The sequence below is a fragment of the Biomphalaria glabrata genome, chromosome 15, assembly GCF_947242115.1.
Source record: "Biomphalaria glabrata chromosome 15, xgBioGlab47.1, whole genome shotgun sequence".
Lineage (NCBI taxonomy): Eukaryota > Metazoa > Mollusca > Gastropoda > Planorbidae > Biomphalaria > Biomphalaria glabrata.
This window is the reverse complement of record NC_074725.1, coordinates 25,223,607-25,240,132: the sequence shown is the minus strand read 5'-3', so window position 1 is coordinate 25,240,132 and position 16,526 is coordinate 25,223,607. Positions and strand designations below refer to the sequence as shown.

Here is a 16,526-nt window from a genome sequence, read left to right as displayed (position 1 = left end):
GGCCTCACCAGTGCAGGGGAAACCAGTTAGTGGCTGAAAGAGTTATGACCCTGCAAAATGGATATGATCTTCTAGTTTCTGAGGGATCTTGGACAGAGGTTGGTAAAGCCTCAATTCTCTCCTTCCAATTCTTCTTCAACTCATTTGAAATGTCAACGAAATGCCAGATTCTGCTTTTAGAGAAAATGAATGATGTCCAAGATTAAATCTTGAGCTTTGCTGTCAATATTATTTCCTTCCTAATCACAGACAAACTTCAAACTCCTTCCAAGCAAGTGGTGACTGAATGTGAGCTCTCATGGTTTTCAATTTTCGGTAATAACCTCCACAATTCATTGAATCCACCACTGGATGAAATACTTATCTTGTTGAGTCATTGTTAAACAGCAAGGACTACCTGTATTCCTAGAACATATCACTATAAATGATAAAAAAAAATAATATCAGGAAGACATTCTCTAACAACCTATCTGAGTTAAGGATATCATCAACATCATTTAAGTCATCATCTGCGTTGTTGTTCAAAGGTCTGGACTGGATTAGTCGTGTTTTGGGAACTTGTGTACGAGGACTAGGGCTGGGAACTTTAGCTGGACCTGACTGTAACAGTCTGCCTTTAGAAGCAGTCATCAAAGATCTGCCAGAAACAGCACTGTTCTCATCTGACTCATCAGAATCAAAATTGGTACTTGTCCATTCTGTGGTTGACCTGTGACAGAAAGATTTACATTAATAAGCATTTATAGATGTGTCTTTTTTAGCTTGATTCTATAATAATAAGTAATAACATTTAACAAATTATTACTTCTTTTTATGTCTTTGAAATTACATTTCATTACTCTCTAGTCTCCCTACTAAATGACTAAGGTGATTATGAGCTGACATGTCTTTCTAAAATATTATCACCTAAAATGTCAAGGTTGCCTGAATGACTATATGTTTGCATTTTTTATTACTCCAGAAGTCACTGTAGAGTTAAAGATAGGCCAAAGGGAAAAAAAATAATTTGTAGACATCACAGTAAAAAGTATTCAGGAAATGCTCAGATATTCTGCGATCAGAGGATATAAAGAAGAATTCAAGTATATGGATATTTCCAAAAAGTCAGAAAGAGTTGGGAGCTCATGGGGCTTTTAACAAGAGCCTTCCTGTGTAAAAGGCTGAATAAGATATTAGAGCCCAGTGCAATACAGGCCACTGCCGCATCAATTAGCATGGCTAAGGCATCTTCAAATACTTGTCCCAGACTCCTCTCTGATGTGATATGTGCTTTGGATGGTCATTCCAATGGTCCTAAATTCAAGCCCCACGACATCCTGTTGGACGTTTGGGCAAGGATTGGGATCATCTTCCTTTCTGAAGAAACATTTAGAACAAGTGGTCACTTTGTGCAATTGCATTTGGAAAGGCAAGGTTAAGAGAAAAAAAGAGAAAGACAAAATGACACAACTAATTCAACAACTCCGTATGTGATACTTTAATGAGAGTTATAATAATAATAATAGTCAAATACTAAACAATAGCACAATAAGCAACACAGAACACCAGTCCTTTCTAGATGATCACATTGTGTTTCTATGTCAAATATAACAATATCTAAAGGAAACAAGTTTTTAAAGGTACTCTTAGCATGAAGAAATTGAACTTCCTTTAAACTATTTACCCTCTCTGAGTCTCTATTAGAACCTTTCTGAAAAGAACAAGTTTTGAAAGATACAATTATCATGAGGAAATTCAGCTTCTTTTTAAATATTTACCCTGTGGAAAGTGGTGTTCTCTGAGCTGATGCTGCTCTTGGTTGTGGATAAGGTTTAGATATCTAAGAGTTGGTTTTCTGTGCTGCTTTTAGGCGCTCAGTAAACACAACTCTGCCCGAGTCGGGTGTCGAACCTCAAGCCCCCTTCTAGGTAGCCAAGCCAAGCCATGTTCAAGCGAACTTGGCCTCTCGACCACGCTTCCCACCATATAGTGCCCCTGAAGGCCTTTTAAGAAATGACAGAAACACCAGTCCTTTCTAGATGATCACATTGTGTTTCTATGTCAAATATAACAATATCTAAAGGAAACAAGTTTTTAAAGGTACTCTTAGCATGAAGAAATTGAACTTCCTTTAAACTATTTACCCTCTCTGAGTCTCTATTAGAACCTTTCTGAAAAGAACAAGTTTTGAAAGATACAATTATCATGAGGAAATTCAGCTTCTTTTTAAATATTTACCCTGTGGAAAGTGGTGTTCTCTGAGCTGATGCTGCTCTTGGTTGTGGATAAGGTTTAGTGCTGGAGATAGGGGGTCCACTAGAGCTGCGTGGAGTGGTTCTCTTAACTGACACATTCTGTTGTGGGTGTGGTGGACCAGACTGAGGTCCGCTAGAAAAGGGCTGATGCTGATGGGGTGTGCGAGGGGAAAGCTCTAGAAAAGAAAAGAAACAAATTTTTTTAATTCAAAAAAAAATTCTTATTAAAAAAAAACAACTAATCAATGTTCGTAACACAAAAGGCAATGAAAACAGATGTTAAAGATGGCATAAACAGCTGAAGCTAAAATATTTGATCAACATTTTGAAAACATACATCTCTTGATTGGATTTAGTGTTAGTCTAAATATCTGTTTTCTTTTCAAGAAGTAGATAGAGCAAATATTCCTCTGTGTTATTGTACATTTGTTAAATTAGACATTTTCTTATAAAACTCTTCATCAACCATGACAAGGAAAAGGGAGATAAGTAATACAAATTCTGACATCATTTTCATCATTGATTTAAAAATTAATGCTCAGAAAGGACTATTCATAATGTAATGGACCATTTCTTGATGAATTTGACTAAATATATTGATTCAAAAAGAAAAAAAAAAATATTGAAAATGTGTGAGTGGACAGGACAGGAGGGAAAATTTAAAGCTGTTGAAAGAAAATTTAATAAATCATTTTATAAGTGCCTAATAAAATATTAACTTTAAGAAATCAAACTGTGATCAATAAACATTAGAGATAAGTTAAGTTGCCATTTTTTGTTTTTTAGTTATAAGCTGATATGTCTTTAAAGTTAAATACATTTTACAAAGCTTTCTACAGATGACATCTATAAGCACAAACTGGTTAAACCAGTGATGCCCAACCTAATTCAACCTGTGGGCCATTTTATTTCCTACACTCGTGGCCACAAAAGGTAAAAAAACAAAATTAAATTGACTTGAAACTATTTGATTAGAAACCCGTGGTTAATTACATTAATTCATGGCATAAAACCATGGCTCTAGTACTTATGTTGATTAATGGCACATAGTCATATTGTCTTAACACTAATGTCTAACAGTCCTTTAAATATACAGAAAAGTCATGTCTCCTCTATCAAACCTTTCAGGAAAGCACTTATAAACTTACAAGCATATGCCAATTGTCACCACCTCAAAGTTGGTGCCATAGAGTAGAAACCCTAATTCTGTATTGTATATGTTAATTCCATATTGTGAATCTTATTCACAACCCATGTTGCACTAAGGTGAACACTTTTGACCTTAGATGAACCAGAGAGTTAAAGACAGTCAGTCCACAAAGAGATCTTGTAGCAAGCACTTGTATTGAGTCACTTAAGATATAAGCAGTAGAGTTAGATGTTTAAAGTAGTTGGTTATAGAATAAGTACTAAGTTGTGATATTCGTATATTACTGTTGGATTAATACTGACCATTCCTGGGTCGGATTGTATGGTGTATTCACTATGTGGTGTTATATTAAACTTATTGTGTCTGCTACACCCAGCGTCATTTCATTATTCTGTGATTTGTAACAAGAACCCAATGTCACCACCACGCCTACATTGATAACCACAGCCACATTCATAACATATAAAATAACCCAGTGACACCAATACACATGACAAACTGGTCAAATATAGAGAGAATGAAGAGGCAGTGAAAAATATCACTTTATCCAGAAGAGTAAAAAAAAAAAAATTATAGAAAGATGGGCCAGTACTCAGCCAAGATTTGTGGAAAATTATGCTTAACATAAGCTATCCTAACACTATAAGCATATAATTTTTCACCTCCTTCATAAAAAAATAAAGCAGCATATGTTTTGGATGATAAATTTGGAACTAGTGAAACATGCATTAGTGGAGTGTTACAGAGAATGCTGAGCATATCCTTTAAGACTAAGACTAAGATTACTTTATTGATCCATATGTAAATTTGCTGTGATTACAAGGACTCTTTTTTTTCATTCTAAAGAAGCACAAGCTGCAAACTTTATCAAGAAGTCCAAACAAGACATTGCCTCCCCAGGCAAACAGTTTAGAGTAAAGGATAATTCAGAAATATTAACTGATGTTCCTGGCAAAACTACAATTATACAACATGAAAATATTAAGTGACAAAATTGCACATTTACTAAAACAATTACATCCAACATACTAAATCGCCTAACACAGCTTCAATTGTGGTATTAAAAAAATGACAAAAGCAAACTTATCTTTCATTAGGATATTATCACATACCAATTTAAGAGGAAACATTGTATTGTTCTGACATAGAAAGGTCAAAGTACTAAACATGTATTTCATTTTGTATATATCATGAAATAAAAGACTGAAATTTCAAGACTTGAAAAAACAGAGCTTAACTCAGAAAAAGTTACATTTTTGGTTTCAAAGCAATAACAGTTCATTGAAATCACATTGTCACCCACCAACCCAAGAAAAGACAATAAATGAAATAGAAACTAAATTACAGAATAAAAGAGACTATAGCTGAAATGCATGGTGCCATTCCTCCACTGAATTGTTTGTTTGTGGTATGTTCTGTACCCAATTTTTAACATTCCATAATGCTATCCTGTCTCATTTTGATAGTATTTATTTTAGTATTAATATCTCAAAGGGATAAATACAGTAATACTAAAAGAAAAGAAAAAAATACCTAATTTTCTTCTTGGCCCTGTTCAAACGAGAAAAAAAATGAAATATAAAAATAGAAAAGTGCATAACAAAAATAAGTAATAGAATGAATAGGTTTAAATCACAGAAAATTAAATGTTGATTTTCCCTTATATGACAGAATGTTAATAAGGATGACATTCTATACCTGATAAAAATAGTCAATGTCACTTTAATCTAAGGAAGTAAGACTATATATCACAGTGGATTGAGAGGATTTAATTAGATGATTTACATCAGTTTACATCATGAAATAAACATGCCATAAACAATACTGAATAATAGTTTTAATTGAAACTTGTATTTGTATTATATTGTTAAAAATGTTATAATCTAAGTTAACTAGTTAGATCTAGGTCTAGTATTATTAATAAGAATGAAGGATATAATTTAACAACTAGGTCCTACAATGATGAAGTAATTTTTAAAAAATTTTAAATACATTACAGCAAGGTATTTTTCTTAGATGAATGGAAAAGAAATGTGTATGCTATGTTTTTTAAAGATGAAATGATTGAAAGACTTTCATATGGCTAAGCAGTCCGAGCTGTGATCTACATATCTTGCCAAATCTGCAGACATCAGGAGATCAATATAATTTCTCCGGCTGAAGATTTTCTTTTGATCTCAAATAAGTATCCCATGGCTTTTAAGAGATATCTCCAGCTCGTTGGAAGCTGCCTGATTTCTAGTACTCTCCTTTATGCCAGTTGGTTTTTGGGGGAGGGGGAATTTCTGTTACACCATCTACCTTGCACCTCAACAAAAAAAGCCTTCAGCATACAATTGTCCCCCATACAGGATAGGTGCCCTGCTAAGTGTAGTTACACTCTTGCTTGAAGGTGTCCAATAGCGCTACTAGCCATAGCCTGAAACTATCTACTTCTTTCAAAAGTGATGTGAGATTGGATACTGAGCTTCCTAGATGGTTGTTGACCCAGAGAAATCAGCACTCTTTGGGATCTCCTGAACAGTTTAATACCCTCAATAAGTGATCTAGAAGACATCTCTACCAGATGTGAAAAACTAAGAGATGCAATCTACAGCTCAGCACTTAATGCCTCTGGTCCTCAAAAACACAAAAATTTAGACTGGTTTGAGGTGAATCTTTCACCGATAGGAGCTTGCAGGGAGAAAAAGAGATCTGCACACCTCACTCACATTGCAAGCCATAGTCCAAAATCTCTACATGCTTTGAAAATTGCTAATAAAGAGGTAAAATGAATGACTATAGACAGTGTGCAAACAACTTTTGGAGGGATACCTTCAGCAGAATTCAATGAAATCTGATCTTAGGAAATAGTACAGCTCTGTTTGATGGCGTAAAAGTAACCCTGGGTCCTACAACGTCTAAACCTGACCTCCTTCTAACAAAGTCTGAGGAAAACAACTACAGATCAAACGAAGCTCATAAAATGATGGACAGAACACTACCTTAATATCTATGCCACACACAATACACTAGACTAGGTTTCCCTGGTTCTATACTAGATCTTCTAGTATTGGAATGCCTAGAAGCCTTGATGATCTTAAAAAAAGCAATAAATAGCATGGAAAATAGAAAAATCTCCAGGGAGTGATGACATTCCAATAGAAGTAGTTATAGCCAACCAAACACACCTGCTCCCAGAACTATATAATCTCCTGTGCAGCTGCTGGGAATCGGATCAGGACAGGACAGGACATGAGTAATGCATATTATCACAATATATAAGAGCAAAGAAGATCAGAGTGATTGCAACAATTATAGGGGTATCTTTCTCCTTAGCATAGTTGGCAAAACATTTGCCTGAGTGACACTATCCAGGCTGCAAGTGATAAAGCTTGTTTTCTGAAGATGAATAAGAAGTGCAGTATTTCACATGGCTACATCCACATCCAGCACAGGCATAACCATAATCCACTGGTATTCCATTTAGATTATATTTTGTCATCTACATCTGCTCTCGGCAATGGATTTTCTTTTGGTCTCAAATATGTATTCCACAGCATTTGTAATCCTACCTGTCTCATTCCAAAGCTGCCTGTAGTCAATGTGAATTAAAGAAAGTTGGAGCCTAATCTGGTCATTAAAGCATTTCCATGGTGCACCTCTATAAGGTGAAACACCTTTCAGCTCAATAAAAAAGGCTGCCTTTGGCATATGCTTGTTGCCATACCAGAGAAGCGCCCTACCCAGCGTGATTATCAGACTATAAGAAATCCATACTAGTATTCCCAAGAACAACACTGTTTGTAGTATGTCCTAACACTTAAGTCAAACATCTCTGGTCAATGCCTTCAAAAAGTCTTAGTTGGTTTCTGTACAGCACCTATGTTGCAGATCCATATCAAAGGGTTGAGGAACCACTGATTTTTGTAGGCAGGCAGAGCAATTTATTCTGCCACACTCTTGCTTGGAAGTGTCCAAAAGAAAAACTGGCCCTATCCTGGCCAGATGGTTATCAACTCAAAAGTGCTGTGTCATTTGATACTAAGCTTTTCAGATTTGTGAAGTAGTCTACCATGTTAAGGGGGTGTCGATTCACAGTGATTTTTGGGGCTGAGTACATTTTATTGGATGACCTCTGGAGCATGGCTTATGTTTTCCCAAGATTTATAGTTAAACCAAAAGAGGCAGAAGCATAGATAAATTAATATGGTGTGTAAAAAATTGCTTACCAGCAGGAGGTGGACCACGAGGTGATTTCATCTGCATCTTCAACTGTTTCCTGGCTTCATCTGTTGCTCTTTTATTATACAACTCTCTTAACTCAAAAAAGTTTGGATATCTCTGTGTTTGAAAAATAAAATTAAATATTATTCAGATATTACACATTTTCCTTGTTGGTACAGAGAAGTAAGTGAAAGCAAATGAAGGGAAGTAAGTGAGAGCAAATGAAGGGAAGTTAGTGAGATCAAATGAAGGGAAGTAAGTGAGAGCAAATGAAGGGAAGTAAGTGAGAGCAAATGAAGGGAAGTTAGTGAGAGTAAATGAAGGAAAGTAAGTGAGAGTAAATGAAGGGAAGTAAGTGAGAGCAAATGAAGGGAAGTTAGTGAGAGTAAATGAAGGAAAGTAAGTGAGAGTAAATGAAGGGAAGTAAGTGAGAGCAAATGAAGGGAAGTTAGTGAGAGTAAATGAAGGGAAGTAAGTGAGAGCAAATGAAGGGAAGTAAGTGACAGCAAATGAAGGGAAGTAAGTGAGAGCAAATGAAGGGAAGTTAGTGAGAGCAAATGAAGGGAAGTAAGTGAGAGTAAATGAAGGGAAATAAGTGAGAGCAAATGAAGGGAAGTTAGTGAGAGTAAATGAAGGGAAGTAAGTGAGAGCAAATGAAGGGAAGTTAGTGAGAGTAAATGAAGGGAAGTAAGTGAGAGCAAATGAAGGGAAGTAAGTGACAGCAAATGAAGGGAAGTAAGTGAGAGCAAATGAAGGGAAGTTAGTGAGAGCAAATGAAGGGAAGTAAGTGAGAGTAAATGAAGGGAAATAAGTGAGAGCAAATGAAGGGAAGTTAGTGAGAGCAAATGAAGGAAGGTAAGTGAGAGCAAATGAAGGGAAGTAAGTGAGAGTAAATGAAGGGAAGTAAGTTAGAGCAAATGAAGGGAAGTAAGTGAGAGCAAATGAAGGGAAGTAAGTGAGAGTAAATGAAGGGAAGTAAGTGAGAGCAAATGAAGGGAAGTTAGTGAGAGTAAATGAAGGGAAGTAAGTGAGAGTAAATGAAGGGAAGTTAGTGAGAGCAAATGAAGGGAAGTAAGTGAGAGCAAATGAAGGGAAGTTAGTGAGAGCAAATGAAGGGAAGTAAGTGAGAGCAAATGAAGGGAAGTTAGTGAGGCAAATGAAGGGAAGTAAGCAAAAACAAAAAAAAAACAACAACATTTTCCTTTAATGTAAACTAATTATTTAAACCACTTTCTAGTTAAGGTTCATCTTTTTAACATTCCAGACAAAAGACAGCAGGGTCAGTGCATGTTTGCAGACACAAGAATGAATTGGGTAGCCCCAATCCAAACACTAATAAAATTTATGGACATATTTGTATCAATCTAAATGTAAATAATAATTTCAAACAACAGGAAAACATGAAATAAAAAAACATTAAATCTAATATGTGAATGAGAAAGTAGGCTTTAATAATGCTAAAATAAGATCTCTTTTTTTTTCTTAAAGATTCCAAAGATTAACAATATTTTGTTTCATATTATAATGATGGCAATAATTAAATTTATATTGTGCTGTTAAAAAACATAATTTATGCTCAAGGCATTATGATAACATAACACAAACGCGAAAGTTAAAAAGCACAAAACTAATCTAAAAAATCTAAAAACAGAACGCTCTTAATGTCCTTCTTGAATGTAGTGAAGCATGTTGCTTGTTTGAGCTAAATGGGGCAGAGTTCAAAACCTTTGGTCTGTACACTGAAAAAAGCCTGCAAACTGTAAGTTTTGAAGGAGAAACATGGCACAACTAGAAGCATTGAGTACATAAAGCACAAGGCTCTCTTATGGACATAGGAGTGAAAAGTGTATTCAAAAGCTAACTAAATAAATTAACAAATGTACCGGTAGTTACAGTTACAGTGATTTTTAATAATAAAGCAAATCTAAATCTTTTTTTTATTAGAAAAGTTAATTCTAAAATTATAATTAAATTTCACTTTATGTTGGAAATAGTTTTCCCCCTAAAACTCCTCCCATGTGAACATGATATTTTAATATATGGATAGAATTCTTTCACTTGTAGATAGCAAGTGAACATTTTTAAAGGAAGAATGTTTTGGGAGTTGATGCAATACCAGTTTTAATTTTTGTGCAGATGCCAGAAATACATAGATCTTCAGAAATAATGTAACCATTAAGTGATATGTAGAAGTCCAATGATACACATATTTACATTTATATAGGCATAATAAAAAATTCTAAAGTTGATACTGATTCAAGAGCCATCACAACATTGATTAGATGCAATTTTCTATTATATAAATATTATTAAACAGCATCAAGTATAATCAGATTTTAAAAAAATAATAAAAACCTGTAAGTGGGCCTGCCTCTGTGTTTGTAACAAATTTAATTTGTTCTCCAGAACTTGGTCTGTGATGCCAATTTGGCTCTGCATGTACCAACAAAATATTTTGTTTAACAAGTAAGAAATAAATTTAAATAACAAAATAAAATAAAAACACATAAAAACTCAACAGAAAAACGTAAGAAAGTTTAACAAATCTACTTTTGCTAAACATTTGTCAGGAATTACTAAACTTATGTTTAATTGTAGAAGCAATACAAAATATCAGTCTATAATTATAAGATCTTAAGTAAATTTGCCATTGCATTTTTTTTATTAGCATGTGTAGATTTAACATGAGAATGACAAAGTTTGAAATGTCTTTGTGATAAGGAAATCTATTAAATTATAAGCTCTATACTTTGGAAGTAATTTTTGTTAATTAGAAAATAAAGAATATTATTGCAAATTAATTTATTATCTAGAAATCTTCCACATACAATAAAAATAATAATAATAATCTTTATTATCCATAAAGAAATGTCTCTTACAAATTCAAATAATGCTTTGAAAGCAGAGGATAATGGGATAAAAAATATGCAACTTCAAAAGCAACCAAAATAATTTCTGGTTACCAAATTCTTTTTTTTACAGGAAGAAGAATGCATCAGTTTGGGTATAAAATGGCGGCAATGTGGCTGATGAATGTTGTGCCAGTTTTTATCTTGATGCCATGTCTAGAAGTTGTAAATCAAACAAAAATTTGTGAATTTTGTTGTGTAAATTTGACTTTTGTTTCTATTATGGCATATGTAAAAGTAAAGTTTTCATTTCAGACCCTGCAATCCATGAAACAGATGATGTAAAACTAATCCTTAGTAGTAAAGTAAGTAAAGTTCCTTTAGTAATTACCATAAAACATATGATAATCAACTCTCTCTTTTATAATCCTCATACTAACAAAAAAGACATGGGTTGAGAACTTTCTCTTTTTATGAATGCCTTGCCAGAAACTTAGAGATTATGTACCATGAAACATAAAAACTTTTTTATGTTTTAAGCTGTTTGCTTAGTAATGTTTATTGATAAAAGCTTGTCTTTCAAGCCCAAGGTCTAAGAAAGAGTGCAGTATTTACAAGGCTGTGAACTATATATTTTACCACATCCGATGCAGACTAATCCAATTTCTAATTTTTTGACATTTTTCATCCTACCATATCTCAAAGTATATATATCCAATTACAATAAAAATGTTAACATTAGAAAGGTTATTTTAAGCCATTTAATAATATATACAATTGTTACCAATTAGTTGAAAAAAAAAAAATGATGTATAAACATGTTTAATAAATAATTTTAAGTGTAATAAATGTCATAAAATATACAGGTCAAGGTCATGTGTTTTAAAATAAACTTGTTTTGTTTGTCACTGATGTATTCAAGAACATAAGTTATAGAGCAACAAGGTCTTAATTGAAAATTGTTTGCAAGTTAGTTTAAAACTAAGATGACATTAGAATTGTTCATAGCTTAGATCAGGGGTGGGCAAATTGCGACCTGCAGGAGTATTTTATGCTGCCTTCTGTAGTATTTTATGCGAGCCGCGGACACCTTCAGAAATCAGGTGTGCCCACAGATTATACATATAAAAAATGCAAATATATTTTTAAAATATAATAATTTTAAATATTTCTTATATACCGGTATATTATGGAAACTTCTGATTCTTATCACTTATGATGAAGAGTATAAAGAAACATTGCTTCTACATGTCATTCTAAAATGTTTACGAAACCAAGATTATTCTTTTGACAATATTTCGAAACATTCAGTTAAAGACACAAACTCAAGCCAGTATTTATTCAATGCTATGAAGAATTGCGTTGTTTTTTTGGCTTGAAACAATATGGCAAGTGTAACAACTAATGGAGCCCGATCTTCAACTGAGAAAAACAGTTTTTTAAAAATAAATTAAAGAACAATATTCCAACCATAAACTCTATAAGGAAAAGTCTGCTTTTAGCTGCATTGAATATAAAACATATTATTGACCCAATTAACTCAGTGATCAAATTTATCAGAGCTAGGGGTCTTAAACACCAAAGGTAGTTCCAAAGGTAGGACCCTACTTAAAGATTTGGAAACAAAACATTCCGATGTTTGTACCACAGTAGAATCTACTGGCTTAGCGTGGGCAAGGCATTGAGAAGATTATTGGATCTCAAGGAATACACTGTTTTGACCCTCGAAAGACATTGACTGCAACCTTGTAACCAATATTTCTAATGAAGATTGGAAAACAGACTTCATGTTACGATGGGTTATTTTGAGATGTACGTGCATGTTAATCTTTTCAAACAAAGCTTTCCCATTTCTCAAGGCAAGCATGTGAAAACAGCTTTTGTCATTTTTCTTTGCTGAAAGGTGAAACTATTTCTAGTGAAATTGTTGAAAAGTACAAGACTTATTTTTATTTCTTGTTTCTTGACTGTGAAATTTGAAAGCATTTTTTAAGACCTCAAGAGCTTGGAACCAGTTTTAAATACTCTCAGCTCACTGTTTAGTCCGGACGTTTATTCAGCTTCAAAGCAAATTATAAGAGTTTTAAGGGTGTTGAAGCTGTATTTCCACAATCAAAAAAAACTTTGCTGCTAAAATTTCACAATATTTGTGAAGCATTGTATTTTGTTTGAAAATAAACAAATGTAAGAACTGAATGACTGTAATTTGACAAGTGTCACAAGGATAACAATTAGTAAGCTAGAGCCACAGTTCCAGAACATCATGCACAAGTGTAAACAGTTAAATACTTCACATTAAGTACAACTAAACATTTGTGGTGTAATGCTGTGAAGCAAAACAGACAATAACAGAATTTTTAAAAAAATATTCCTAAAATTAGTTTCAGAAATGGCTAACTTTTGCAATTCCTCAATTGAGAGAGTAAAAATTAAATTTAAATGTATAGTACATTATACACAGCTAGCTAACGTATTTTTCTAAGTTGTATACATTTAAAGGCACACCCCCCTCCCCCTTCCAATTTTTTTAATGCGGCCCTCGATAGAAAAAGGTTGCCTACCTGTGGTGATTGTGTTTTGTACGTAGTATTGTAAACGGTACGTCATAGAACCTTGGTTGTAAGACTGAAAGAATTCTATGTTTATTTATTAATTTTACTATTATTTTATTGGTTCATTGGTTGGGACAGAGTGACAGCGCTTGAAGTTTTGTTATTGTTGACAGAGGACCGGAGTTTTGTGATAGCGTAGTAGGAGCCATTATAAGGCAGTTTGATAGTTAATGTATATTTAGGAGTTCAGCTTTTGTTGGCGTTATCTACAGTTATAATTTATTCTTATTTCTTTATTAAATATTTCTTATTTCTAACGCATCCCTGGTGTTCTTGAAGTATTGCATACGTAATGTATACATGTCAAAGTCATAGGCTACAAGTTCACAACAATCACAACAATGGTGGAGCAGCAAGTGTGTCAACAAGTTGACAGGTGAACTAATTCATCCTTATAGTTGTTATCTATTATCTTCTGGTCAGCAGTTATCCCTACTGACTTCAAATATAGGGCTAGAAAATCAATTAACTCAGGGACTAAAAGGCTTGTCCTAAAGTATAAGAACAAACCTACGTCCATAAAATGGCCGAGAAAGTATACGGTGACCTACTAAAACTATATGAAACGGGGAAGAGTCTTGGCTACCAGAGAGAAGAATTGGACGAGTGGGTTGCTAAAATCATAAGACAGAATGAGGAGAGAGATACTAGAATGGAAGAGAGGAAAGAAAAGGCGAAAGTAGAAGAGGAAGAACGGAAACAAAGGGCGAAAGTAGAAGAAGAAAAGGCGAAAGTAGAAGAGGAAGAACGGAAACAAAGGGCGAAAGTAGAAGAAGAAAAGGCGAAAGTAGAAGAGGAAGAACGGAAACAAAGGGCGAAAGTAGAAGAGGAAGAAAGGAAACAAAGGGCGAAAGTAGAAGAAGAAAGGAAACAAAGGGCGAAAGTAGAAGAAGAAGAAAGGAAAGAAAAGGCGAAAATAGAAGAACGGAAGATGGCAATGCTGGAAGAAGAGATGAGATTTAAATGGAAACTAGAAGAGGACCAAGTAGTGGCCAAAATAAAAAGAGACGACGAGGAATCGAAGGCCAAAATTGCCGCAATCGAAAAAGAGAGTAAAGCAAAGGAGGTAGAGGAGCAGGAAAATAGGAACACGAGGAAAAGAAATACGCCCCAAACAAAGAGACAAAAATTCGTGGAAGGCACGGATAAGATGGATGCATTTATCAACAGATTTGAAATGCTGATGAAACTTGAAAAAGAACCACAACACGAATGGGCCATACAACTTCTCAGTTTGGTCGGAGGAAAGGCCCTCGATGCACTACAAGTCCTAAGCGATGACGAGGTAGCAAACTATGCCATCCTCAAGAAAACATTGCTTGATTTCTATCAATATAGCGAGGACGACTACCGACAGAAGTTCCATGAGCTAAAACCACCATCAGACGGCAACATGAAGCAATTCGTTTCTGATGTGAAAATAACGTTCGAAAAATGGGTTCAAGCATCTGGAATTGAAGAATCCTTCGAGAGTCTAAAGCAGTTTATCATCGTGGACAAAATCGTATCAACTTCTGGGAGGAATCTGTTTGCCTTCCTACAGGAAAGAAAACCGAGAAGTGTGGAGACCGTTATGGAACTGTGTCAAACTTATGTAGCGGCACATCCGGGCGAAATACTACAAAAGGTTGAAAACAGTGAAGAAATCGAATTTGCCGCCGCAGCAATCTCTACAACAGCACGATTTACAAAGGAAGAAACAGCACAACAACAAAGTCCACCACAAAACAGAGATATACAAAGAGAACGAAATGATTATAGACTAAATCAGTCACCGGCCCAGTCACCGGCCCAGAGAAGTCAAGTGAGATGCTACAACTGTGGGAGAATGGGGCACATAGCGAAGTATTGTCGAGATGCCCGGAGAACAGAATACTACAAGAACGATGTTGTAGCCCATGTTGGAGGCTTGGCGGATAGCCTTTCACCTTACGTATGTCCAGCTATAGCAAATGGCTATCATACCCACGCCCTACGCGATACTGGGGCCACCAAATGTGTACTCTTAGCTAAACTTGTGAGACCTCACCAGTACACTAAGAGACAATGCAAAGTACAAGGTTTCGGAGGACAAATAAAGAGCTACCCAACAGCTATAGTACACATTAACTCTCCGTATTTCAATAAAAAGGTTGAAGCTATAGTTGTTGAGAATGGTCCATTCGAAGTGGTGATAGGGAATGTACCAAATATAGAGTGTCCCAGTGAGGCTCAGATCGACAGATGGAAACAATTTTTTAACTGGGAGCCAACACAAGAAGCTGATGACATCGACCAATCAGCAACGACTGAAGTTGAAGGCAGACAACAAAATTTAAAAACAGAACAAGATAGTTATGATGATGTTAACAGTAACGAAAATAAGGAAGATTTATTTGTGCACCAGACAGCCATAGTTAAAAGCAACCCAAGAAAATACCCTACAAGTGTTACAGAAGGCGGAAAAACGGAATTTGACGTCGTCGAACAAGTGAAACGAAAAGAAACAGCAAACGTATCTGGTCCAGGTGGTTCTAATGTGCAGGGCAGTAAAGATTCTGCTGACCGAAGTAGCTCTAGGACGAGTGGATGGTATCTATGGTACAGAGAAAATGGCAAGGGAGGAAGGCGGCAGTACCCAGAGGACCGAGGAGAAGTCCAGCCTCAAAGATACCAAGGCTATCAAGGACGTAGACCTTGTTACAGACGCAACTACGGCAGCCCACCAGTCAACAGATATTATGATAAGCGAGACAGATGGGAAGGTCCATGGCGACGAAGAGAATTTGATCGAGCTGGTTATGGACGTGGAAAAGGAAGAAACGACCATGACGTCAGAATCTAAGAACTGAAGTAAGCAATGACACCCTCAAGATACCGTTAAGACAGCAAAGAGGACGAAATGGGAACGTGTCCGCTTACTGGAGACCACAGAGAGAAACGTTTCACTACTATGTTCTGAGGGAAATGCACACTCCAGTATAGTGATGAATGTTTTTTTTGATTGACAGCGGTGGCGAAATTCAAGGCTGACCTGCTTCTAGAATGTGCATGTATTTTGAAGCTACACATGTGCAGAGCTACTAGTATAGTTTGGACTAAATTTCCTCAAGGTCAAGGTCAAATACAGAGTTACAGCCATACTGTAGCTGACGGTTTGTGTGTGTGGAGACTACTTTCAGTTCCTGTGACTGGGGGAAAAAAAAAAACAACAACGTGAACATAATACCTGTGTCGAAGTATTAGGCAGAATATTTGACTTAGTGACCTTTGATCTAGCGACCAGAAGGAAACAACTGCGTGTTAGTATGAGACAATGCGAAACTGTCTGTACCAGTCACAGGTTTGCTGTGTATAGAGACATTGTTTCCCTCAACAACTGGCAGTACTTTCTCGTATCGCCTTTGAGTCACTCTTGATTCAGACTTGACTCAGACTTGATTCAGACGATGTGCAACAAGTTTGAAAACAGCACTGCAACAGTGCAGTTCCTCTC

The 16,526-nt window shown here is 35.4% G+C and overlaps 1 protein-coding gene across 4 annotated transcripts in view; it reads right to left on the bottom strand.

Moving 5' to 3' along the window:
• Positions 1–16,526, bottom strand: part of LOC106079985 (cilium assembly protein DZIP1L-like) — an 88,368-nt gene that overhangs the window by 7,880 nt on the left and 63,962 nt on the right. For 3 of the 4 annotated variants that reach the window (XM_056013167.1, XM_056013170.1, XM_056013168.1), the window contains 5 exons: positions 10,554–10,655; positions 7,596–7,707; positions 4,918–4,935; positions 2,218–2,410; positions 467–709 (listed from right to left, as the gene is read on the bottom strand). In XM_056013167.1, coding sequence (XP_055869142.1) covers positions 467–709; positions 2,218–2,410; positions 4,918–4,935; positions 7,596–7,707; positions 10,554–10,655 — 668 coding nt within the window. Of the gene's footprint in view, positions 1–466; positions 710–2,217; positions 2,411–4,917; positions 4,936–7,595; positions 7,708–9,945; positions 10,024–10,553; positions 10,656–16,526 lie in introns of all 4 variants that reach the window. The other variant, XM_056013169.1, reaches the window with a different exon arrangement.